Source organism: Microtus pennsylvanicus, chromosome 5 (genome assembly GCF_037038515.1).
Source record: "Microtus pennsylvanicus isolate mMicPen1 chromosome 5, mMicPen1.hap1, whole genome shotgun sequence".
Taxonomy (NCBI): domain Eukaryota; kingdom Metazoa; phylum Chordata; class Mammalia; order Rodentia; family Cricetidae; genus Microtus; species Microtus pennsylvanicus.
In genome coordinates this window covers 26,987,255-27,014,598 of record NC_134583.1, presented here as the reverse complement: position 1 = coordinate 27,014,598, position 27,344 = coordinate 26,987,255, and the positions used below count along the sequence as shown (strand labels likewise).

Genomic DNA, 27,344 nt, shown 5'->3' with positions numbered 1-27,344 from the left:
AGTGTAGTTTAAGCATCCCTTACCTGAAATTATAGAAGCCAGGAGTATTATAGATTGACTTTTCATAATGTTAAAAGAGCTGCAATTGCATAATGAGAAATCATGGCGGTAGAACATGTCTAAATTGGTTTATTATATTCTTTGTATATAGAGTCTGCAAGTGGTTTTAAATAATGCTTTGCTATGCCTGAAATCCATCACATGAGATTATAGGTGGTATTTTCCCTTTGAGGATCATGTTAAAAGTTAAAATATCTTAGATATTTAAAACATTTTTAATCTTTTGAATTAAAGTTCTCAACTTGGATGTTTTTATTTGTGATGAAAGGTGACTACACAGTTGAAATGGTCTGACTATCAGAGTATCTGGCATGTGCTAGATCCCCAGGTATTCCCTTTCATTCATATATTCCATGGGGATTTGTAAATGCGTGTGTGAGAGACACCATGATCCATGCTGAGACTAAAGATGTGAGAAGAAAAAGAGATTCTGAACTCAGGGCACCAGTAGGCTCCCCTTGCTTGAAGTTCATTATTACTGCGCATTGTACTCTGCGGTTGTGTTAAGGGGACCCACAAAATGGTACTTCCCTGTTTCCTACACATAGAGTGACAGTGGAGACTTGAGTCAGCATCTAAGTGGTGTGAGGAGGATGGGCATTTAGAACTTGTCCACTGAGCATTAGGTAGTAAGTAATGAACATGCTACAGAGAAGATGATGCTCTTTGGTCACTGGGGTGTGACGGGACATTCATTTACCTAGAAGCCCTCAGCTAGTGCCTGTGTGAAGAAGGCATCATGGCCACAGAACACAGAGAAGTCAAATCAGTCCTCCGCAATTCATTCAGCCAGCATTGGTTGATCCAGGAGTGCTGGTGTACTATGTAATACCAGTCAAGAAGTTGACATGCCTTTAGTGATTTCAGACAAGATCCTATGTGAAGAAGCTGCTTCTAACAACCCATCTTATCAAGGTTGCCTAAGTCTTGTATCTTCTCATTTTGTGTGGGGGTGGCAGCGCACGCATGCATGTGGGGTGTAGTGGGAAAGTATGCATGAGTACATGTGGGGAGACTAGAGGAAGACATTGAGTGTTCTGTACCATCCGTTTTGTTCCCTTGAACAGCGCCTGCCACAATCAACCTGGGGCTAGACTCCTGCCCACTGGTCCTCATGTCCTCCCCTCCCGCAGCCATGAGTGCCAAGCTTCTTATAAGGATGCTAGGATCTGAAATCAGGTCCTTATGCTTAGACAGTAAACACTCTTGCCACTGATCCAGCTCTCCAGTTCCAAGGCTTATGTTTTTTGATAAGGTAATATTCACTGAGAATGCAAAAACCGAAAAGAATTCAATGGAATCAAGGCTTTATTGAAGTCATTTCTTTCTTTTTTTCTTTTCTTTTTTTTTTACTTGCTTATTTCTTCCTTCCTATTTGCCAGGATCTGATAAAAGAGGAAGAAAGGGTGAGGGCTCCATGTATATATTTTCCTGGGAACACTGGCATAGGTAAATCCCGAGTGCCTTTTAAGGAATATCATAGGCTCTCTTAGACCTCTGGCCTTCTTCCTGGGCCCCTTCCTGGCAGTACCTTGTGACTTTCCTAAGAGACTATAATTTCTCTCTCAACATGGCTAACTTTAATGTCTTATGCAACCCAGAAACCAATAACTACATTGAAAGTAGTTAGAGCCAGTGAGACAACTCAGTGGATAAAGGTACCTGCTGCCAAACTGAGTTCAATACCTAAGACCCACATTGTGGAAAGAGAAAACTAACTCCTTCAAGTTGTCCTCTGGCCTCTCATGTGTCCCTGTCCAGTATTGATCACAAACCCTGGGGTACAGAAAGTTGTATGCGCCATATCCCTTGTTATCCTTTCCTGAAAGGGGGGCATGGAGTGAAGATAGTGCTGTCAGTAAAGAGCTTGGCATCCAAATATGAGGATCTTCCAGAAGACAAGTAAGAAGCTGAGTGTGGTGATGAATGTATGCAATCCCAGCACCCAGGCATTGGCTCCGGGGAAGGAGGGGGAGGAGCAGGGTGATGAGCGAGCAATCCAGGCCCTCAGGTGCTAGCTCCAGGGTGTGGGAACAGGGAGATGCCTGAGGTTCTTTCCAGGTGGAAAGCTTTGGCGACTAAAGCCCTAGCTTGACCTCGGACTCTCTTACACAGATGCATTCATGTGAAAACACACGCGTGAGCTTAGATTTATTTAGTAGGTAGGGTGTTCTTGGCCTTTCTTGGAAAAGCAGGGTGTAAATCATTCTGAAAATAAAATGAAAGCCTGTAAATGTTTTACTCAACAGTCACTGTCTTCTCTGGAATTGGTACTGGATTTGAGTACCAAGTTACCACTGGGGGACCGGAGGATGAAGCCTCTTTGGATAATATGCACGCAGACCACTTTGAGCATATTTTTATGTTAGTCAGCTTGTTGTCATGGTAACAGGCTACCTGAGGGGGGGAAATCAGAGTATGAAGAGAAAGATTGATTTGGGCCCACAGTTTCAGTCATTGTTGTCTTTGATGTGTTGGCTTCATTGCTTTGGGACTTTGCAGAGGTGGCACATCATGGGTGGGATGTATGGCAGGGAGAAACACCCTCTCAGGAAGTAAAGGAAGGAGAATAGGGGTGCAGTCCCATAGTCTTCTTTGAGGGCAAGTTCAGGTGACCCATCCCTGGACAGTTTCAGCGATGCTGCAGATGTGGCCCAGTGAAGAGCATTTGCCTAACATGCATTAGGCCGTGGAGTTGTTCCCCGGCACTGCAAAGTAAGAGAAAGTGATATAGTTTTCACTACTTCCCAGTAGTGCTACTCTAGGGACCAATTCTTCAGCAAAAGGGACTCAGAAGACACTCAGTATTCGAACCATAGCATCATTTAGTTGGAACTTCCCAAGAACAGATGCTCTTCCATCTTTTCACCTTCCAGTCAGAGCCCCAAACATCCTTAATTCAAATACTTTATTTTTAAACGTGTATTGTCTATGGCAAAATAGTAAAAACTGAAGGATTTCCGATATGTATTTGTTTTATGTGTTACCCCACACTACCCCTCCTCCCTCAGTTCGCTGTGAGGACTGCAGGATGCACATGAGCTGCGTTCTTCCCCAGCCTCCTTTAGGGTTTTCCCTACAGCACCCATTCCATAGGTTGTTTATATAACCATCTCCCTGGATTCAGCTTCTGAGATTGATAACTGCTAATAAAAGGCTGTATTTCCCTTGAAATATATCTAATTGTGCTATTACATTGTATTGTTCTGTTCCCTAGCCATAGAGAACATAGAAAGCACCGTTTCCTCTATGGAGAAATTGAAGGATTTGAAGATGTACTTCAAGGGGGCTGAGAGTGCAGCTCAGAGACAGAACACTAGCCTTGCATATGTGAGCTCTTAAGTTTAACCCCTAATATCCTCCTCACCAAATAAAAAGGACACACACACATATATGAAGAATATGTGTGTGTGTGTGTGTGTGTGTGTGTGTGTGTATACATACATATAAAGAAGTTGTGCTGTAAGATCTCATGAGGTAAAGCTCTCTTTACTTTGAATATTCAGTTGGGTGTTGTGGAGATGATGAACCTAAGGGGTCATTCCCTGACCTTAGAAAACATTTTATCAATGCAGAAGACAGCCATGTATCTGATGAACCCAAAAGAAGTTGAAATGTTAGAATGCAGCTCTAGAGAGAGGCATGGTTGTAAAGAGCCCCCGAACAGAGATCTTGAGTATTTGGAGGGAAAACAAGAGAGGAGATGAAGCTTGTCCTCAGCTTTGAATGATGTTTGAATGGGAGAGACAAAAGGTAGAGAGGGGATGGAGGTTTCAGAGTAGCACAACAGAGCATTTATAAGTGGGCTCCAGGACAGGGCATTTGGGTCATCAGCACTTGCTGGTATTTGAGTTTTGTTATAGGGTGAAAGTAGTTTGAACTAAGAGATCACATAAAACCATCATTATAAACAGCATAGCTGAGCCCAAATTGATGGCTTTGATTGGTTAGCATGACGGCAACACTAACGTGCTTGAGCAGAATGCTTTCTTCTCTGCATCAACTAGCTGACACCCACACAAGAGTGCGGTCTCCATTTGGCTGTTGAGGGAGCCGAGGAATGGACAACATCCGACTAATATGAATTACAAGTGAGCAAGCCTGCTCTGGAATTTATATAGACTGAGATCTATTTTGTAGGCTATGTTGTGCACTATAAAAGAACTTGAACTAATCAGTTGTTCGTGTTCTGCCCTGGGTTTGTGTCCTGGCTGTGGTTCACACTAGCTGGCACCTTTACCTTTTCCTAACCGGAATCTATGAGGATGCTAATTTACCCCTGGCCAGTCTGGAGTGGAAGTAATCCTGAAGGCCAGAGAGAGTCCTGTTCCCTCAACTCTTCTGGTCCCGAGTCCAGCACAACCTTAAGGTTTTCATCTAGCACTGTACTGTTGGAGTCTGCTGAAGCAAGAGGGTGGAATGAACCTAATGTGTTTGATGTCTCCTGTCAGATCCTCCTCAAATAGAATGAAGATACACCAAGTAATGTTTACCTGGGACATACTTCTCAAGAAAAGGGTTAAATAGATCTTGTGAATGTGTGTGTGTGTGTGGGGGGGGGTTATCAATGATCAGGTGTATTCTGTGTGAACTATAGAGTGTTTCCCTACCAGGTTGTTAAAATAATGTGTTTTTGGATCTGAACCATTTCCAGGCATAATTCTGGACATGAGAGACTTGGCAGTATACAAAATAGAGTAGAGGCTCTCAGGAGCTTATTTTGGCACAGGAAGCAGGAGTTTACAATGAGCTGTTGTTATAAGGGCCTGGAAAGATGAGCAGGTGGGTAAGGAGTGTAGATTCAGGGCAGGCAACCTATCTGGGAAGACTCCTGGCAAGGTGACTTCAGTCAAGCTAGAGAAGGAGGAGCCACCTCAGGATCTGTAGAAGAGTGTTCTGGGGAAAGGGAATAACATGGACTAAGGTCCAGAAGGAAGACTGCATGTGTGGATTCCAAAAGTGCGTGGAAGGCCGGGTGGAGGGGGAGAGGAGTAGGGGTGACGATAGGGAGGTGGAGGGTTCATTATAGAGAAGTAGGGGTGACGATAGGGAGGTGGAGGGTTCTTTATAGAGTAATAGGGGTGAGGATAGGGAGGTGGAGGGTTCATTAAAATGGGTTTTGCAGGAGAAACATTTGGGAGAAGTCATCTTCACAGGTGAGTACAGATGGAGACATGGACTAAACTGCAGAGCGAGAAGGGAAACCCATCAGCAATATGTAAAAGCCCCTAGTGCCAAATCATGAGTTAGTTGTTCCCTTGAGTCAGAATGCTAAGTAGGAGGATAGAGGAGACGCAGTGAACTGGGCAGTGCCAGGCACTGTGGTCCATTGTCAGCACAAAGGTGACACTAACCACCATTTTAAAAAAAACAGATGAGGATTTCTCTCAGTGGGAAAGCATGTTTTTGGCATACACGAGGCTCTGAGTTCAGTCCCCAGCAAGCACTCCCAGACAGAAGAACGACACGGGAAACTGTTTCTTTCCATTCCCCAAATTCCAAGAGCTGCAGTTAGGACAGCTGCTTCACACTGTTGGCTTTCCAATATCCTTTTTACAAAAGAATTTTATATTAAGGCCCTTTCAAAGAAGTATTTCAACATTGTTCCACTTTCATTAGTTGGAAAAAGGAGGGGACCTGGTGGAATGGGTGTATATGCGTTTGTGCTCTATGTGAGCATCTGGCTTCTGTGGTACTGAGTCACAAGAGAATTCAAGTATGGACTATAGGCCACTGCTGACATTTCTTAAGAGTGGGGGTCTTAAGATTGATGGAAACTTTGGGTTTCGATTTTGGCCGTCTCTGGCTATAGAGCACGAATCCAGACAGCTGTCCCCCTCACACACCTTATAGGACAGTTTGACTCTTTCATGTAATGTCTAGAGAGGGGTGTCTGTCAGATTCAACAGTGAAAGGTCTTTGGAAGTCATAGAAGAACTCTCAGTGTGAAAAGCCTCCAGGTTCTTTCCCCAGCTGCCTCTTCACCCAGGTTTTCTGCTTTCCTGACAGAGCGAACAGGACACTTGTCCTGGAATTTTTCTTTTCTCAGCAACAATTCACTCATGACCTGGAGGCACTGGTATGTCCCATCTGTGCTTGTGCCCAAGACACGGATGACGACAAACAATGGGGTAAGGCTCGAGAATAGTGTGTATCCATCTTGAACCAGAGGCACTATGCATGGAGTGAGTGTGTACCTGGCTACTCTTGGAGACATGAGAGCAGAAACTCACTTGAAAGGTGGCTGTCTGGAGCCTTTCCCTGCCCCAGTGGTGTTGGTGATCTTTGCCGTTAACTGCTGTGATGGAGACGGTGAGAGCAGCTGTTAAAGGCAGGAAGTGTTGAGGAAGCCCGAGATGTTTGCCGTCTGATTCTTTAAAGGAAGAATTTACTAACCCCTGTTTAAAGCATTAAGAAAAGAGGGTGGGGGAAAGAATGAATATCAAAATTAAATTTAGTGGAAAATTGGTTCTTGCAGTAATTTGGATGAAGTGCCCATTAAAGGGCCACATACTGAAGATTTGGTTTGGTTGTCAGTCAGGGGAAGAGTCTAGTGGAAAACAGCTGGGACACTGGGAAATTCTTCTTGATGGGGATTGTAGTCTCTGGTCCTATCCTCTTTCTTCTCTGTGTCCCAGTCACCTTTAGGTAAATAGGTCTCTACCACACGGGCTACCACAGGTATAAAACAACAGGACCAGGGCTTGTGGGTGGAAACACCTTATGAGTCAAATTAACCTTCTCCTTTACCAAGTTGATTGCATTAGGTATTTTGTCCTAGTGCCATGGAAATAACTGATAGTGTCCATGGCCAACAGTGGCCCGTATTTGGCTGTCCCAGGGGATAATTTTATGACTATTGAGAAAATTTTCTGAATAATTTTTGTCATTGGTAGGTTTTGCTGGCCCATCCCTGAAATTAGATGCAATACTATTACTGTCATCTAACTGAACTCTCTCCACAGAACAATGTTAAGTTTAAGCAGAAACATGTCCAAAAATCTAATATGATTCTTATGTCCAGTTTCATCTTCATCTCTGTGGGAAGAACCTACAGATCTATGATGTGTTTTCCTATAAATTAGAGTTCACAGCTCCTGCCTTCTTTCTTTTGGTCTTCCTTATGAACTTGGTTACCATCTGTTTGGATGATGTTTTTGCATATAGTTAAGTTGATTTTGAGAGTCTTGAAGTTCAAGATTACCTCTGTGTCAATTGTTTTCTAGAACCTACTTCATTTTCAATGATATGATAAATTTCAATGCCCCGGACTCAAGCATGGTTTAGGAAAGTGGTATATTATGTTCTTATAAACTAAGCCCCATGTTAGCTACAACACAATTACCAATAACCATGCCCTGTGTTCCCTGATTTCAGAAAGTCTTTCTAAGGATTTTACATAAAATTCTTCACTTCATCCTGTGTCTCCCTTAGCAAACAGATTTAGGGTCTGGCAGAGATCACAGGACTGTGGACACACAATGACAGCCCAGTGTCATTGTCCTTCTCAAGAGCTTCCTTAAGCCATCACTGTATTCTGCTTAGCGAGTAGTCTTTTACCTCACTCAGACCAGAAATGAACAAGAATGAGGGGTTTCCATTTTCCCTGAATACAGAAGCCTTCAGGAACCCACAGTTCCACTTCTACAGCAACTACTGGCATATCCAGTCCCCAGGGTATCAAGTTAGAGCAGAGTTCCCCTGCTTTTGTAGAATAAATGTGAACACTTATCCCTAAATCTCCAGGGAGCCAGCCAGGCCTTCCTTCTGGGCAGCAAGATACCATATAAGAAGAGACCTCCGTGAAGGAAGCTGTACTTTACGGAAATCTCAGACCTGGAAGAATGTCTTCCAATATGAAAAGGAATGTTGTGTTGTGTTAATCAATAAAAGAATGTTTGTGAATTGGGTTTGTACAGTTCATGGAAGAAAAGAATTTTTAAACAAATATTTACAAATGCTTCCAAGATATGCAAATTAAAAATGTTTTTTAATTGGGCCTAATGCCCAAATAGTAATGCCTTCTTTAAAATAAGGAAGCCTGTGTGCATGAATAGGATTATGATAAAACTAACTTGATTTAAATCTATATAAGCCTTTTGAAAATGATTTGGCACTATGTATAAGCAACAGATGGCAAGTTGAGGAAGGCATGAGGTATTTGGCCAGAATGTAGCAGGAAATAAACTGGAAGGCTGCACGCTCCCCAGGAGACTCTTTTATTTGTATGCTGACTACACTCTTGCAGGGCAGACCAAGAGCCTACTGTTAGGAAAGTTTGGCCACTGTGCATCCAAAGATAAGGGAACTTTAAAACTCAACAATCCAGGCTGTGTCCTCAGTTTGGTAAGGCAGGAGACTAAGATCTGGAAAAACTGGAAATCACATCCCTAAAATTCAAGTAAAAATTACTGGCCAGACTGGACTCTTCTAAGTTCTAGGCCTCCTGTTTTTCTTTCTAATGTTGAAGAATTAATGGAAAGTTTCAGCAGTCTTGGCAAATGTAGAATTTTAATTGTCCTATATGAATTTTTGATATTAAATCATTACATAGGTGAGCATTAGCTTTCAAATAAGCTCTTAAATTAGATGATCCCCTTTCTTCATGTGATTTGACTACCTGGTAGAAATAGTGGAGTAACCTGCATAGTCATAGTAAAGAAAGGGCTGAACTTGAGACGCACCCATTCAGACGCAGCCTCTCCAAACTTTCCAGTGAGAATCTTGAGGGTTTCCCTCTTCGCTGCCATCCCTTCTTCCTCAATCAAATCTCATCCTCAGTATTCTCGTTTACACAGCTGGCAAATCACAAGCATGAGCGTCATCCTTAACTTTTTCGGCATCCACTTAGTTACTGATTGTGCCTTCTGATGGCGACTCAGATAGGCCACTGCCCTCATGGCACCACCTGTGTCCAGACCACACACTCCTCCCTTTTGTGAACTACTGAATTACTTGTTCTTTCATTGTCTCCCACTCTTGGGTATAACTAACTTGTCTTCAGCATCCTGCCATCCAAGAGCAAAAGCTTCCCCTTGTTGGCGGAATTCTTCCCTTGTTACCCAGCTTTTTTGTTAAGCCCTCTGTAGACCCAGATCATATTGGGTTTGTTTGTTTTATTTATTTTTCTGTTCTTAACCCTGCAATGCTGCTTCCTGGAACACATTTCCGTTCTTTCCTTACTGATGCCTCTGTCCTGATCAGAGTTAAGTGGCTGTCCTTCATAGTCTTCGGAATTCCACCTTTCCTGAGCTATAACCTTTCCCTTTGATTTTATCCCCTTGTGTGTATTTAGGAGTCAATAAATTTTCAGCCCTTGAAAGCAGAGTGCTGGTCAGTGCAACTATGCATTGCGGTTCCTTACTGCTGCAGCTAGGCCTGCAGACACCAAGTGGAACCAGTGTTTCTTAAAGGAAGTGAGCATTCTTCGGAATATTTTCACACCCACATCTCAGTGTGGGTAAAAGCCAAACAATTGGAGAGGGTTTAGAGAAACATGAGCAGTGGGTGGATTAGAAGATTAAATTAGCTGAGTTGTTTTGCACAAGTCGGAGGAAGAAGACGTTAGAATCAGTAAAGCTGGTTTACAGTTAGAAGCATTTAATTTCACCCCAGAGAACACAAAGGAAGAGATTTTTATAAAACTATCTTGCATCAGTTTTAATGTCATCCTCCCTTCTAATAAAGAAAGGTTTCTGTGTTGTGAAAATATCTATTTTAATATTTGAGGATGTCATATTGTTACTCTTTTAAAATCATTTTTTCTCTACCAGGAAATAACTTTACATAATTCTTTCTTGTTTTACTCAATGAGCTCAATAAACGATATTTAACTAGAGTTTATTTCTAAAAATGATGGTACTAGTTTTTGAACTTTAATCTGTATTTTAAAGACAAATATATACTGAAAAGATAAAGTAGTAGACAGTAACAAAATCTATGGGGATAAAACATGTTAGCTATTTTGTAGACAAAATAAAACAATCTGGAAATTCATACAGAAGTCACCATTTGACATGATACTGCTCTAGATGGCTTTAACTCTTCTCAGATACGCTCTTTCCAAAGCTGGGGAGAGCCCCCAGCCTGTGGTAGATTTTACAGTAAAGGACTTAGATTGCAGAGTGCATCTGAGGCCAACTCTCCAAAATGAATGCACCATGTTGAAGCCATGGCAGAGAGGGCCAAGTGTCGGATTTTAGGTGAGGGCCACCCAGACTCCACACATTGTGTAATGGTTCTTAAAAAGCAAGGGTAAGACATTTTTTTCACAAGTACAATTTTGAACCAGTTTTACCACTGAAAATATCGTCATTTGAAGCCCATTATTCTCTCTAAAATACAGAAGTGTTTGCTTAGAATGCTTTAAAGAGAGGGTACAAATGCCTTGCCAGTCTGCCCTTACAATGAAAGAATGGATGTTAAGGCTGACTTAGAGGACAATTGACTACGTATTAACTATAGCTGTATGTCTGTATACATTTATACATGCGATTGTTCTTCCTGCCTCCTCTTTGTCCCTGTCCTCACAGTGAGTAGTCCCCTTTGTGCTTTCATGTCACGTGCTTTTGTCTGAGTTTTCCATATGACAGAGAGCATGCAACAATTTCTCGTTCAAAGCCTAGATTAGTTCTCATGACTTGATAATCTCCAGATTCATTCATTTTCCTGAAAAATGACATAATTTGCTTCTTTATGTTTGAGCCTAACATTTCTTTGAAATGAGTTAGCTCAAAAAAAAATGAACCCTAGCAACTAAACAGGTGGGATTTCTGATGAAAACAAGTAAGTAACTGGCTTAGATTTTATCATGGTGATTTCTGGGTGTGAGAGTGCCATGGCCAGTTCATCTAAGGATATTTACCATTTTGTTTGTGTTGGAAGAGAACATTCAAGTCCTTCCCCTGAGGACTGGGAGTCTGCTGAGTTGTTGAGGTTTAACAAGAAGGGCAGAGCAGGTGGAAGAGATTGGGAATGGAAAGGACCTGTGAAGGTCTGCTGCCGTGGACCCTCCACACAGCTGCAGAGCAGCAGCTTAGAAACAAAGGTGATACTCATGTTTGATCTCAGAGGACCTGATGGCTATAGAGTTAGGACTGAGAATATAATAGAGTAGGGGTGGAGGGTGAGGTGGAGATAGGATGGAGGATGATGTGGAGATAGATAGGATGGAGGATGAGGTGGAGATGATAGGATGGAGGATGATGTGGAGATAGATAGGATGGAGGATGAGGTGGAGATAGGATGGAGGGTGAGGTGGAGATAGGATGGAGGGTGAGGTGGAGATAGGATGGAGGATGAGGTGGAGATAGGATGGAGGGTGAGGTGGAGATAGGATGGAGGATGAGGTGGAGATAGGATGGAGGATGAGGTATAGATAGGATGGAGGATGAGGTGGAGATAGGATGGAGGATGAGGTGGAGATAGGATGGAGGGTGAGGTGGAGATAGGATGGAGGATGAGGTGGAGATAGGATGGAGGGTGAGGTGGAGATAGGATGGAGGATGAGGTGGAGATAGGATGGAGGATGAGGTATAGATAGGATGGAGGATGAGGTGGAGATAGGATGGAGGATGAGGTGGAGATAGGATGGAGGGTGAGGTGGAGATAGGATGGAGGATGAGGTGGAGATAGGATGGAGGGTGAGGTGGAGATAGGATGGAGGATGAGGTGGAGATAGGATGGAGGGTGAGGTGGAGATAGATAGGATGGAGGGTGAGGTGGAGATAGGATGGAGGATGAGGTATAGATAGGATGGAGGGTGAGGTGGAGATAGGATGGAGGATGAGGTATAGATAGGATGGAGGATGAGGTGGAGATAGGATGGAGGATGAGGTATAGATAGGATGGAGGATGAGGTATAGATAGGATGGAGGATGAGGTATAGATAGGATGGAGGATGAGGTGGAGATAGGATGGAGGGTGAGGTGGAGATAGATAGGATGGAGGGTGAGGTGGAGATAGGATGGAGGATGAGGTGGAGATAGGATGGAGGATGAGGTATAGATAGGATGGAGGATGAGGTAGAGATAGGATGAAGGGTGAGGTATAGATAGGATGGAGGGTGAGGTGGAGATAGGATGGAGGGTGAGGTGGAGATAGGATGGAGGGTGAGGTGGAGATAGGATGGAGGGTGTGTTAGTAAAGGCTGCCAGGCTTTCAATTGCCCTTCATAGTTTCTGTCTGGTAATGTCTGAGCAGCAAGATCACAGCGAAGAAGACTTGTTCATAATATAGAGATCTACATCGTTATCTAATAAAGGAATGTGGCTGAGAACCTTGTGGGTCGAGCCACCCAGGGCCATCTGAAACTTGGGTAGAGTAGGGATTATCTGATGGGACTAGGGAACAGAATAAGAGGTGAGAGTGAATGGCTTTTGTTCATTCTGGACACAGGATAAAAAGCTTCCTCAGAGTCCAGAACTGTTCAACTCTTCCTTCCAGCCTTTTTGGAGTTATTCTTTATTTTGTGGTTTCTATGTAATTTTTCCAGTGGTTTCTTTGAGTTTGCCAGATAAGTATTGTAATGTTATGCCTGGTGTTAGATGTTTGCTTCAAAGCGATTAAGACACAAGAAGAACCCAGGTGGGTGCTAGACCACGGTGGGCTTTGTCTAAAAGTCTGCCCCCTATCAAGTCACACTCTTACTCTCACATGAAATGAAGGAGAAAATGGTCATTTTCAATTTTTGGGGAAAAAAAAATCTATCCTGTGACTCAGATTTCCCTGCCCTGGGGCTGGTTGTCTTTTCATCTCTCTCCATGAACCAGAATCCTGTTTGTAACTGGGGGAGCCATTGCTGAAACAAATGTCAGGCTCCCCGGGTAGCCAGGGGCCATTTATGGAATTAGAGAAGTGGTACAGAACATTGAGAAAGAGCAGTGGAGACCATTGGGAAAAGGAGAGTGGAGACCAAGGCAGAAGGAGCGGTGGAGACCATTGGGAAGGGAGAGTGGAGACCAAGGCAGAAGGAGCGGTGGAGACCGTTGGGAAGGGAGAGTGGAGACCAGGGGGGAAGGAGCAGTGAAGACCATTGGGGAAGGAGAAGTAGAGACCCCTGGGGAAGGAATACCAGCTCATTACAGGGACCCAGGAAAATAGAGGCAATGCAATATGGCCTGCTGTCTAACACCCTTAGTTAAAGATAAGTGGTTCTTGACCACACTGTACTTTCAAAACAAGTCTTGGGTTCTCATATCCCCTGAGCTATTTACTAATGCAAGTAGAATGTAATGTGGGACTTTAGCTAAACAGAATGTGCTTTACTCTTTACGCTTCCTGTGAATTAAAACAGGGCTGTTCTTGGCACCATGGAGGTGGGACTTGAACGTCCTCTTTCTGTTCTTACAGAGTACAGTACAATCCACAGCCCTTCAACACCCATTAAAGATTCGGATTCTGATCGACTGCGTAGAGGGTCAGATGGGAAGTCACGTGGCCGAGGCAGGAGAAACAATAACCCCTCACCTCCCCCGGATTCTGATCTTGAGGTATGTCATTGTCCATACTCAAATAAGGAGCGAGGTAACACATAGCTCATTAATGGGTCAACAGAATCAGCCTGTGACCATCAACAAACAGCCCAACACTTTGGTCATTGCTTGTTGTTCATATTAACACAGTGAAACAATTTTTCTCTCTTTCTTATTACCTGCTTATCATCCCTAGTTTTCCTAGTCTATATAACAATTTGCTAGTGGCTATTTCTGCTGTTACTCTGCAATACAAGGGGTGGAATGCAAAACCTCAAACAACCTGCATAAGTGTTATACCATTGAGTGTCTTCCTAGCTGTATGTAATTGTTTATTCCTTTATATTTTTCATAGTGTCTATACAATACAACATCTCTTTCTTTCTCAAGAAATAGAGTAGCCAGATGTGGGCACATTATACCATTATTCTCAGAACATGGGTGATAGAGTTAGAAGAATCAAAAGTTCAAAGCCATTCCTGGCTCATGGTGAATCTGAGGCCGGCCTAGGCTACGTGGCACTCTGTCTCACAGAGGATAAAACACAAGCCTAAACAAACTTTGCAGTTTTGCTTGCACAAAACTGTACCGTACAACTGTGTATAACTCCCATTTCAATTCAGTGCCATCCTAAAAAATACTTAGGAAGTTCCACTTTGAAACTAAAGACACATCTGTGTACATTGAGAAAGGGAAGTCTGGAATGTTCTAAACTGAAAGGGTAATCAGCTACTGAGACATGTTTTGGTGCAGTTCAAAAGCAAGAGGATTAAGCAGGAACCGACAGGGTGGCAGATTACATTGCCTTGAAGCCATTGCAATTAAGTTTCTAACTTTTTGCCAAAGTAAAAATATGATGGTGGAAAACTTGATTATTTTGGCTGAAAAGATGAACATTTTCCAGCAGTGTCTATGTACATGAATGTGTGCTGGCATGAGGAGGAACAGAAGGAGGGAAGCAAGCTGGGGAGATGTGTAGTATCTCAAAGAACTGTTTGAAATGAACTCCAAATCCAGTTCAAAATACCCGTCCCCAGTTTCTAAGGGTATGTGTGAGGTACCTGCTTAATTTTGGAAACTGAAAACACCCGATGAAAATATACAGTCACCCCTCTGTGTCCACAGGGGACAGGCTCAAGGACTCTCTTGCTGATACCCAAGTCCACAGGTGCAAGTCCCCCATATTGCAACAAGCTGTTCACGCATGCCCTGTGCAGTCTCCCTGCTGTTGCTCATACATTTTGAGAGCTGAAGCCAAGGCCTGACACATGCTAGACCAGCTCTCCAGCCCTCTACCACCGAGCAGTATCTCAAGTTCCCCAGTAGTTTAAACCATGTCTAGACTGCTTAGAATACCAATAAAATGTAAATTCAATATAGACGGCTTTATCTTGGACCATTTACAGAATACCAAGCATAAGCATGTTCAGTTTAGACACAGTTCGCTTTTCCAAGTATCTCCTTTGCTGGATGCAGAACTCAGATATGCTGAGAGTCAGGCACACAGCCTGTCCTTCTGACAACTGCCTAGCCACTGACATAAGGTGAATGAACTAGGTAAAGCTTCAACTTATGTGTGAAATGTTTAATATTTAACTCAATTGGAGTAAACCGTAGAGTTCATTTTAATAATTCTCATCTTCTGAGGTAAGGTCTCCTTTTGAATGGCTTTCGATTTCGGAGCCTTCCCTCGAAACTTATAAGCAGACTAGTTTCAACTCATTGCTCCTCTCCTGGGCCTGAGCGGACTATGGCTACAGGATAGAAAAGGCGTGCGTTCTATCTCTCTGTATGTTTATACTGACTTTATGAAAACGCTTGTCCTCTTGTGTCTCCTTTGAGATGAGACCTGAAAAGCTGGGTCATACCCTTAAGAAGAGCTGTGTTTGAAAAAAGCTTAAGTTCTGATTTTTCTTTGTTATGTTATTTAAAAATGACAATGCCATGTCAAAATGAACTGACAGCCGTTCCCAAGCAGAGCGAAGGTGCACTGACTCAGTTCTTCCCTTTAGAGAGTGTTCATCTGGGACTTGGATGAGACGATCATTGTTTTCCATTCCTTGCTCACGGGCTCCTACGCCAACCGATACGGGAGGGTGAGTACGACAAGCGCCAGCTTTGGATTGCAGGAGTGCAAACGTGCTAGCGTTTACTTGTTAACTTTTTTCCAGTGGGCGGCATTTACATTTAAGATGCAAAAAGTAGCATGATTTATCAGTGTGGCCAAATACACACAAAAGACAAAACGCTTAAGTTGCGGGAGGAAAGAACGATTCTTTTTAAGTCATAAAAAGAAGACATATTTCATTCAGTTCATGCATATTTCAGATTTTTCCAGGGAGAAAAGTGATGGGATGATATTGAGAATATGTAACAGGATAAGAACTTTTGGTTGTGCTTTTTCTGCTGGCCCTGTCCTTTATTCTTAAAACATTGAATGGGGCAAGTGTTGCTTGCTGTTGTCTGCAATGATTAGCAGGGTTGGTATTTTGCTTTTAAAACATCTACTACGGATACTTTTATGTGACCTTTTGCTGTTGGGGCTAAATTAATGTAAATAGTATGTGATGGTAAGCTCCTGAATGACAGTAATACTAATACACATGTATTACAGTTGTTCAGTGTACATAAGATGGTATTTCTTTTGGTAAGTTGGTAAAGAATATCACAGATTACCTTCTATTAGTGAACTGGTTCTTGCGTTTCCTAAAACCTTAGAAATTGTTTTAAAAGACTTTGCCCATGCAAAACCATGTTATTTGAACTGGACATGGGTATTTTCTAAAGTTATCCTGTGTATACTTTTCTTAATTTTTAATGACTAAAGAAATAGAGGCTTCCGTCCTTGAAACTAAGAATAGTTTGGATTCCAAGAAAATAAATTCAAAAATTAATGAAACAAGAGGATTATCAACATCAAAACTGACACTGTAAAAGGAATTAAGGTTTCATTATAAATATAACCACATATGCATTTTTTCAGCAGATACCTATATCAATAAATATACATTTATTTATTTATTTATTATGTATACAATATTCTTTCTGCGTGTATGCCTGAAGGCCAGAAGAGGGCACCAGACCTCATTACAGGTAGTTGTGAGCCACCATGTGGTTGCTGGGAATTGAACTCAGGACCTTTGGAAGAGCAGGCAATGCTCTTAACCACTGAGCCATCTCTCCAGCCCCAATAAATATACATTTAATACCTGATATTGATTTAAGTCTGGAGGCAAAATTGTACTTTAAGCGTCATAGCCCAAGTTCCCTAACTGTTAACTATAGATCTAATCACTAAAAGTCTTGGAGTGCTCGGGCATCCACATGCGCACACACATTCTTCTAAGATCTGGACATCCCATCATTTGAGTTCATAATCAGTGATAGATATGAAGTACCAGATATCCTATCTTATTGTTAAATAACTTCTCTTTGAGAAGACATCTAAAATTATATCAAAGAATCCATCAGTTCAAAAAATTTTTAAAGCCTCTACTAGGCAGTAAACACACAGGAAGGATTCAGTAAATTCTATTCGGGTTATTGTTGGTGGTGTTTATTTTTATATTTGTGTTATGATTATATCAGTCTCTAGTTTAAAAAAGTCTAGTACATAAAAGCTGATTATAACCTCCAAGTAGTTAGTAGGGCCTTGACAATCATCTTAACTGAGCCACAGCATGCTTTGATACTTTACTCCTAATGAAGAAAGCCAGTGGTTTCTGGAACCCATGGAGAAGGACTGGGATAAGCAGCTGTTTCCATGGGCAGCATTTGGAAGCCACACAGCAAAGCACGAGCCTTTAAAAGTTGCCACCAAGGGCCACACTGATGCCATAGAAACTGACCACTCTTCTCAGAGCCACCAACAGTGCCAACTTTGAAGAAGGCAGCTGGCAGATAAAGCCAGTGTTCTGGGAGAACGGGGCAGAGCTGGGGTACCAGTTTTAACATAAACATTGCAAAGCTTAGGACCAGAAGTACCTCAGACCCTTGTCTGATTTCCTCCCAAACATTTACCCGGCAACTTCTTTGTGTTGGATGCTATGACCAGCCTGTTGTCCTTGCCTGGAGACAGAGATATTGCTAAGGCTCTTGAGAAGCAGCCAGAGCTGTGCAAGAGAACTTATTTCATATACCCGTATTAGGGGGCATCAGAATTGGGTAGAAGTTGTTCTCAAATTAGATAATCAATCCTTGAAAAATATGAGGTTTGTTCAGAATTCTTCTAAACAACGAGAATAACCAAGCAGCCTGGAACGGCTTTCACCTCTTTTGTTCCCCCAGAGTCTGAAGGTAGCTTAGTGACAATATGCCTCTTTTTGAAGTGCAGATTTACTTATGTTCTTGACCATTGTCAGGGAAGTATGTGGCTCCGCCTTCCTTTACATGCATAGAAAGAAATGAATGCCTGACAATGTGGTAGCTGTTCTGTCTCTATGGCAACCAGATACTTGAGAAGTAGCTTAGTCACAGTAGCTTAGGCAACTCAACGAGTGGGTCATTTAGTAAGGGGATACAGGATCTGGTAGATATAATGCAAAATTAGGGCATGTTAGAGCAATATATAACCCCCTCCAAAGGACTGAGAATATCCCACCTTCTGTGTAATCCTAGCTGTGGGAAGAAGGCATTCTGGGTATTATACGGAAGTGTTGTTTTGTAACAAAGGTGGTGGGGCCAAAAAAAGAGAAAAGAGTGTTCTATACAACCTAGCTAAGGCTGAGGAGAGAAAGAACATATTAGCAAGAAGTAGAGTCTGTGGTGTTAGCGTCATTGGGGTGTTTCTAGTAATCTCTATTCTAGCTGTGTTTGTTCAATGCATTTTAAAAATCTGTTTCCAAACTATATCCAAATTCCTGAATTTCACTAAAGAAAAATGAGATCTTTTTCCCCATAGAATGTTCTCCTTAAAACAGACAATGTAATCCAATTTTCAGTATTGAATTATAAACCCCAAACTTAACAGTATTCTACTTACGATTATGTCAATGATGACTCAAGCAGGGTCCTTGCTCATGAGAAATTTCTGGAAGTATTTTTACCCAAGTGCCTGATCCCTTCCATGCTTCCTTTTCCTTGTTACTTAGGAGCCCTCTATTCTGGAATTTTGACTAGTGTGGATATGAAGAGTATTACAACTCATTCATTGCTTTATGAAAAAAAACAAAGCATAAACACTTAAAATAGGAGAAGATGACAGAAAGATTAGTGGGTTTAACTCTGAGCCCTGTTCAAATTTTGAACTGTGTGACACTCATTGAGCTCAACAATGATGCCATGAAGCTCCCTTCCTAGGCTATGAGGCTGTTTTGCTTGTTTTCCATGTTTGTGTGTTTGTTTTGTTAGCTTTGTTTTGTTGTTATTGTTGTTGTTTGAAATAGAGTCTTAGGTAGCCTAGGTTGACCTGACACTATGAATCCAAGGGAGTACCTTGAACACCTTGATCTTCTTGATCAAGTAACCCAAGTGCTTGTTACGAGGGTTAATTTATAGATTAGGAATTGGCAGGATTTTGGGATCACACATAGAAATATTTAAAACAGAATATTATATCTGGATTAAGTTATTTAATAAGTACATATGTTTGAGTGTAGATGAGACTTGATTGTCAAAAAACAATACAGAAACTACAACAATAGCAGCAAACCCTTTGACTTAACTGTCAGAAACAACAAAATTCTTGAATCGTGCCTGGCAAGGATGCCAGCAGTGGTTTCAGTCTCACGAACTGACAGTATGTGGCATGTCCTATGGTGTGATGGAAATTAGAGATTTAAATTCCGGTATCTCTGTCTCTGTCCCAAGCTCTTGACCTGGGGCAGGTTATTTATTACAATTGAGAGTCAAGTGCTCATCTGCAGAGCCAACTGCTTGGCTTGTAGGATTGCTCCAATACTTATATTAAAGCTTGAATTCAAAAGCTTGAGTTCAACTGTGTGTTATTGATGTTAAAAACCAATAGTAAGTAAAGCATGCCACCTGCTGAACTTATAGATGCCCCTGGAGTGTTTGTTTTTTGTTTTTTTTGTAGAATATGCCCAGGTTCTAAGAGACTCTTGGATATCACTGTGACATTCTACTGTCTGAACCTCTCTAGTGGGTGTGGTCATTTGGTAATTGGAGCGGGAGATGTGAGAACAGTTTTTCTAGACCATTTCTTCTGGATAGTTTAGTTGGCCAGTGATAATATATGATATATGTTCCTTCTTTTGTTTGAGGGGACAATACTAAACTCCCAAAAGGGTCTGGTTCCTGACGAGTATTATCTCTACCTTGGAGCTAGAACAGAGCCATGACCATGTCATAACTGCTGTACTCTGCTCTGATACTGCCAGGGACGGTATAGAAACAACCATGGCCATGTTCCAAGAAAGCCAGGCCTGTTCATTCAGAATCTGAATTTCACGCAATTACTGTGTCTTACAGGTTTTCAACATCTAGACCAGAGCCTGACAGACCCTACTTTGTAGGTCAAATATATTCTACTTTGAAAGCTCTTTAAGCCAAGAAGCTTATTTTATTTTTGTAAAATATTATTTTTAAAATCAAAAACTTTAAAATGTGTCAGAGATGATATAATCCTAAAATATTTATTTTCTGCACCTAAAGAGAAAGGTGGCCCCCACTTTATCCTCTGCTCTGAACTTTGGACTGATTCCTCTTCATTCTGCCTTTGGGGTACAGGGATAATGGCAGCACTGTGGCTAACTGTGCAATCAAGCCATGTGAGCACCAGCTATATGAATTTGGGGTCCCAGGGAGGGTCAGGCCAGCAAATTCATTAGAGAAGATGCAATGTCATTTAACAAATAGGCTTACTATATAATGGCACAAACACAATTCAATGTTTCTCTCTGAAACAAGGTCTTATGTTGCCCAAGCTAGCCTCATACTCACTGTGTGGTTGAAGATGACCTTAAACCTCTGAACCGTCTGCTTCCTCCTTCTGAGTTGTGGGATCAGGTTTTGGGCAATGATGGAGACCCAACCCATGGCCTCCAGTATTCTTATCAAGAATCTTAGCAGCTGTGCCCCATCCCAGCTCCATGATATATCTTAGTTAGCACACTGTTAAGTGTATATTCCGGGCTTTGTTTAAGTGTTGGGATGCGGAGTTCAGTGTATAGAGATTTCTGGGATTGTTGTCGTTGTCAGCAATCAATCAACAGGGAGGAAAGAGAAGCTGTATGAGTGATGCACTGTAGACAGAGCTAGAGTAGCCCCAGCTCTGCTGTGACGGCTCTCACTGTACACAGAAGGAAAGACACCATACGCTTAGTGACTGGGTAGCGTCACAGCAGTAATTCTTAACTCTGACCAATGAGTGAACCTAAAAATCATTTCCTCATCCTATGGGGGCTCTAGTCACTAGCAGAGAGCACCAACTCTCTATCTGGGTAGCTGGAAGGAGATGAATACATCATAGGAAAATGTTCTGCTTTTATTTTTATTTTTATGTTAATGGGAAATTGGGTTAAAATGAGAAGATATTGGACAAGCTCTGGATGCTATGTGATGACATAGAATATAAAACCTCAACATACATGAATGAAAAACATCATTTCCTTGAACATCAAAGACATGCCCAGCTGAATAAGCCTCCTCTTCCTTTGTCTTCAGCCTTGTCCTGAAGCCACTCTCTCTCCATTTATCTACCAGCAATTTCTTCCAAACTCAGAACTGTAGGCAAAACTAACGTAGACAGGGACTCACGAACTGGCTGCCGTCATCAGTATACATAGCCTTGCTTTTATTGTTAAACACTGTGAAATGGAAGGTGACTAATGAGCAGAAGTCCTCCAACTTCCCCACCATTGTCCACTTCTGCCAGCACCAGCCACCTCCCTTTCCCTGAAGCCTTTCAAAAAAACTCGTTAGATCGCAGTCACTCTGCCCCCTTAGCCATCCCATCTGAAATATGAAAGCAATCCTGGAGATCACTGGAGAGCAATGAAAAGCTTCCAGATGGGCACTTCATGTCCGAGATCTTATTTCTTTTTTAGGGGTCCAGTGGATGGGATGGATGGATATGTATATTTTATTAGAACAGCAAAAATATATAGAGAAAAGAAAGTATATCTATAAATCATGGAGGATCAGCCCTGGAGAAAGGGAACAGCAGAAAATGTGTCGATATGATCACGAAACTGGTGCAACTTCCTCCAGCTTCTTTCGTATTTCTTATCCAGTTGCTCTCTTCATTTATCAATGAAGAAATTTGTCACGGAAAAATATTCTATCTAGGGAAGTACATTTATTACCAGGCAATACCAGCAATATAACAGAGTCTTTAAATTGGCCCTTTGCTACCAAAGATGAGCTGTGGGTATAATTTAGTGGCAGGATCTTACACTATGAGCAGAGATACCATGAGCAATATTGCACACTATACTGATACAATGGAAATGTACAACTGAGATTAATGCAATAGGAAAAAAAATCATGGCACACTACTTAGGATAGGGAGGAATTAAGATCTAAACAGTGGCTGTAACACTAGAAAGGAGAAATAGATAGGTGAGTGTTCACAAATGAGATCTTGATGGGTCCTTTGATTGGATTTAGTGGTGAGTCTTGCCCTTGGCATCTCGTGGGCCCGATGATGGAGGCCAATTGGCTAGGTTCACACCAGTGTTCTTCTTTTCCCTTCCTCTTTATACCACGTCTTGGCAATTTTCCCATGTTTGGGATTCAATGGGTTTTCTCCACAACTGAAATTCATCTTTGCCAAGGTGAAGGTCTTTCTCTTAATTCTCTAGTAGGGTATTATTTCCATGATGCTGAAAGGTCATATTTTAAGTAAGGAGAAAATGAACACAGGCTGGGCCCAGATAAAATCAGGAAAATGACCTGATTAGCAACATCAAGGGGTTAGATCTTCTGTGTTCAACACAATCAAGCAATATTTCAACCATGATTTGTTTTACAAAAGTGTACAACCTCTCATGGATTATTTCCTAATGGACAACAGAACTACATTCAACACTCCCAGTGTAACCTTTCACCCCAGCTTCCCGATGAGAGGGTCTTCCCACTCCAGACAAAGCCATCACTCCCTGGATGCCACTCAGGAAGAAAGAGAGACTTCAGTGGGGGACTTGAGTCTTAGAAATAGCACATCCTACTTAAATAACATTTTTATAGTGTTTTGTAAGCGAAATAGCATTTCACAACATTCCTCTCTCTCTTCTCAGATAAGTGAGCAATTTGCAAAGCTTATCCCCAATCTCTGCCCGTGAACAACTAGCATGGAGCCTTAAAAATAAACCACTTCAGGACAGAAAGTGCCCATTCCTGTTCTTCAGCCTCCTTTTCTTCCAAAACAAAAGCTCCTGAATAGGGGGAATTTTTAAATGACAGCCAGGCCCTGTTTGTGGATGTAATATAAGCATTCTAAATAAGGGATTGTTTAAGGGGCTTAAACACATTTTTTTCTTTCATTTGATTGATATTCCCCAAAGATCTGAGCTTGATTTGAACATACCTAGCAAGATTTTTCACATTGAGCAACAAATCCTCATAAACCCGCTTGCATTGTTTGCCTCATGCCTCACTGGGCCCATCAGTAATTGCTGCCTATGCAGCTTTGCTGCCCACGTAAAACCAGTACAGATAGCATTTAGTAACCTTAGACTCACTTGCATGAATTCAAGATATGAGTACTTATCCAGAGGACCCGCGTGGAGTCTCTGCAGGAGTTGAACTGTCTTATAGAAGCTCTTTTTAACCTACGATGAATAAATAGCAAATTAAAAAGTGTGATATACTTAATTTTGTGGTCCAAAGCAACACATCAGTTGTTAGGAATTGGCATAGACGTGATCTGAAGGAATAGTGGGATATTCATATAGGAATAAGTTATATAGTAAGCATCATTCATGCATTTAAAACATGTACATTTAAAATGTAAACATGATAATGTGAAAAACAAAACTCATTTTTTTTGTTTTGATTCTATATAATTAACTTATCATTTATTTGGTAGGTTATTCTGGTTTTTAATTAAACATTGCTTGTAAGTCAGAGGTTCATCAAAACTTAAACAACTTTTCAGGCTACCCAAATAATGAAAACATCCATGTTTTGGTGCTATCTAAAGATAATCAATTCCTTATAATAAATATAATAAAGATCTTTATAATAAAACTGAAATGACTTTTGGATGAATCTACTGAGATATTTGGCTTTGTTTACTAAACCAATCCTAAAAATCTTGGAATGTACCTTTTAAAATGCAGTTCCATATAAAGATTGTTTGCCAGAGAAATATCTAAATTTAAGCTTTTTAAACAAAGGAGAAAGGATATTTTGCTTCTATCCACAGAAACATTCAGGATCCCACTTGTAAAAGCCAAAAAGCAAAACAGAATTTCCTTCAAGTTTCTGTCTTTGGTTGAGTCTCAAGGGGCAGCATGCACTGAGCCAAGAGTTGATTTTTTTTTTTTTGAGAAAATGAATAATAACAATTTTCTGAAGCAGCCTCAGTTCTGTGGGGGGTTGTGTTTACCTCTGAAAATGGAGTGTCATGTCGCCTGAAGCTGGCTGGTGAGGGGCATTACATTCTTCTTGCCTTGGCTGTTTGTGACCGCTGTGTTCAGTATGCAGCTTTCCCGTCTCCAGCAGCAGAAAGGACATGGTTTTGTGGGTTATTTACTGTACTGTGCCTGGTGAGTGTGCTTCCCTGGTGCTGGGCAGGTAGACAGCTCCAGCAGTGAGCACACCAACTAATCAAAGACTAGTGGAAAAGAGAGCCAGGAAGGGAGTGAGCCCTCCAGAGACACTCTGATTGCCCTACAGTGTGTTGGGATGTGTGGTGTGAACTGTGATCTGGTTGGATGGTCCAGTTGGCTCTGGGTAGAACTCAAGGTCTCAGAGATGAAGCTACTCAATTGGTAGAAGTAGGTTTCCTCATGCAAGGCTATTTATCAGTAAGACAAAGCATGTGGCTGCTCTGTGGTTTCTCTTAAAAGCCCTGACATCCGCTTTCTGATCATGTCACCAAGCTGTGCTCCATCTAGAGTGGCCAAGCACCCTCTGTGACATCATGGCTCAGCTGTTCAGTCTTAGAGAACTCCTGCCGGCTCTTTGCCTTGGTGTGTGAAAGATGATCGTATAGCCATGACGTAAAACAGTGTAACTTGCTGATGAAGTCAAGATAATGGGGGACGAGGACCTAGCATCTTCAAAGAGTGCTCTTGACATGATAGTTAAGTTCAAATACTATGTACAAACACTGGAATTTCAGTAAAGACATAACTGCAGCCATGTTCAATAAAAATGGGCAAAAATATAAGGCTAGAAGCAGTGACTCAGACTTAGTCATTGGAGTCAAGCAAGTCCCAAGTAACCACGAACCTAACTATACCCCCAGAACTCCTAGAGAATTTGAGGTTTCATTACTGTGTGCTATTCATTGCTAATCTCCTATTAGGACTACCTAAACTTTAAGACTCCAGAGAAAGAATTTGTCTGGCTAGAAATAGTGGCTGTACCCAGTATTTGGCCCTGTATCACAGAGTAGCTTGAGTATAGTTAGTAATCATTAAAACATCCATGAGGTATATCAGAAAATTGTACTGCATAGATTTGGCTTGCTCAAGGGCATAGACAGAATCTTCAGGGCCATAGTCAACTCTGGTACCCAGCACACACCTCCCCATGCCACCATTTCAAACAAACCTAATCTGAGGTACTGGCCTGTGCAGTTAGAGGCACATAGGAGCTTCTTGTAGAGGTTGCTGAGGGATGAGGAAAGCTCTAACAGTCTGTCATTGGTGTGAGATGGAAGCGGTGTTACCCCGCATAACTAAGAGGGAAGCTGTACGGAATCTGCAGGACTAAAATGGTGAGAGGCATGCATCCTGTGTCCCTGTGTTAGCCCAGAAAAGCTCTTCCTAGAAGCTGCAAATGTTTGCCTTGTGAGAAATCCTTAGTGCTGGAGGGCAAATGATGGCTCTGCTATTGGGGTATTAGGGAAACACTCAAAATCTTTGGGATCTTTGCAAAATAAAGCAAAAACAAACAAACAAACCCCTAAATGCCAGAGGTCCTAGCGTGGCTCTCTAGTGTAACTGTGATTCCTAAGACACTAAGATTTATCCTCTGCATCATATCAGCATCACAAACAAGTGAGATGAAGGAGCTGGGGCTTGAGTTCAGACCTAAGCATTCCTCTGTTTTCAGGAAAGCACACTGTAGAGAGAAACAAGCCAAGATGTCACAGGCAGAGCAGATTTAGCTACTGGGCTGTGCTAAGCCTCTCCCTTCTGGGTACAGGTTACTCACCTCCGAGCATGCTGTTTATCATGCAAGTTTTGTAAGTCTTTGTAAAATGTTTTAGATGCAATTACACATTTTAAAAAGTCTTTACAAACCAAAGGAAAAATCAACAGTGTCCCACATTCGGGATGTTGCAGTTCTTAGAATTGACAGCATTTTTTTAGACATCGTGGGTATTAACCTATTACCATGTATAATATAATATATAGTAATATTGCCTTTTCAATTCAGTTGACTGTGCCCTTGGATGCATATAAGGTTTTAATTTTAAAGATGTCGAGTCTGTCTGTTTTCTTCTGTTGCTTGTTAGGTGTCACATCAAGAAATCTTTGCCATATTCAGCAACTCTAAGGCTTTCTTCTGATTGACTTAGAATTTAGCTCTTACATTTAGGTCTTTGATTTATTTTGAGTTAGAATCTGTGTATGTGTTAGGGTAAAGACCCAACTATGTTCTATTGCACGTGGCTATCCAAGCATAGAAAAGACTACTGAATGAACTTAACACCCCTGCCACAAATAAATTCACTATATATGTAGGTATTTATTTCTGGTCTTTTCTATTCTGCTAGTGTTAAATTCTACTTATTTAGAAAATACATTGCTTTCTTTACTGTGGCTTTACAGTAAATTTTAAAATTTAAAAGTATAAGGTTGCTAACTTTGTTGTTATTTTTAAGATTGCTTTTTTTTTTTTACTACTTAAGTTACTTCCCTTAAGGGTCCTTCTACATTTTCGGGTGATTTGTTTTTATTTCTACAAAAATAATAATTGTTAAAGAGTACACTCACTTTACATTAACATCTTGATATTGATCTTATATCTATAAACATGGGATATCTTTCTATGTATTTCTATATTTTTTACTTAACTTTTTTCTTTTAATAATAATTTCTAGGTTATGCTCTACAAATATTGGTTTCTTCATAGCTACTTGGTTACTTTTATAGTAGTCATTGTAAACGAAATTGTTTTCCTAATTTCTGCCCCACATTGAATATTAGTGTATAGAAACACGGCTGATTTTCCTGTAAGTTGTGAATCTCGAAACTATGCTGACTTTTATTATTTATTGCGTTTTTCAGGCTGTTTGGGCCATTCTACCTATATAACAAAGTCACTGAAAACAGGTCTTTTTACTTCTTTTTTTACAATTTTGGTGTTTGTCATTTGTCCTTGTTGAATCACTCTGCCCAGGTCTTCCACTACTGTATTACATGGGTGTGGCCAAAGCAGTGTCCTTGCCTTCATGTTGATCCTACAGTGTTCCTAGACATTAACCATTGAGTGTAATATCAGCTGTGGACATGAGGTGTTTTAACACTAAGTTCTGGTCCTTCTCTTCTACCCTTAGTTTGTAGAATCTTTGTTCAATGTTTTTTATTCATTTATTTCTGCAGTTTATCTTCTCTTGTTTTTCGATCTATGTGTTCTTATTAAATCCTTTTTAAAATTTTTTCTTTTTAAAATCATGATTTCTTCTGTTGAAACAACCTGATCAGCCATCTTCTAGGCTTATGATTTCTTGAT

At 41.3% G+C, this 27,344-nt stretch overlaps 1 protein-coding gene across 13 annotated transcripts in view; it reads left to right on the top strand.

Annotated features, from left to right (window-relative positions):
* Eya1 (EYA transcriptional coactivator and phosphatase 1) overlaps window positions 1-27,344 on the top strand; it is a 143,777-nt gene that overhangs the window by 66,148 nt on the left and 50,285 nt on the right. For all 13 annotated transcript variants that reach the window (XM_075971402.1, XM_075971403.1, XM_075971406.1 and 10 more), the window contains 2 exons: window positions 13,411-13,550; window positions 15,545-15,628. In XM_075971402.1, the coding sequence (XP_075827517.1) occupies window positions 13,411-13,550; window positions 15,545-15,628 (224 nt within the window). The remainder of the gene's footprint in view (window positions 1-13,410; window positions 13,551-15,544; window positions 15,629-27,344) is intronic.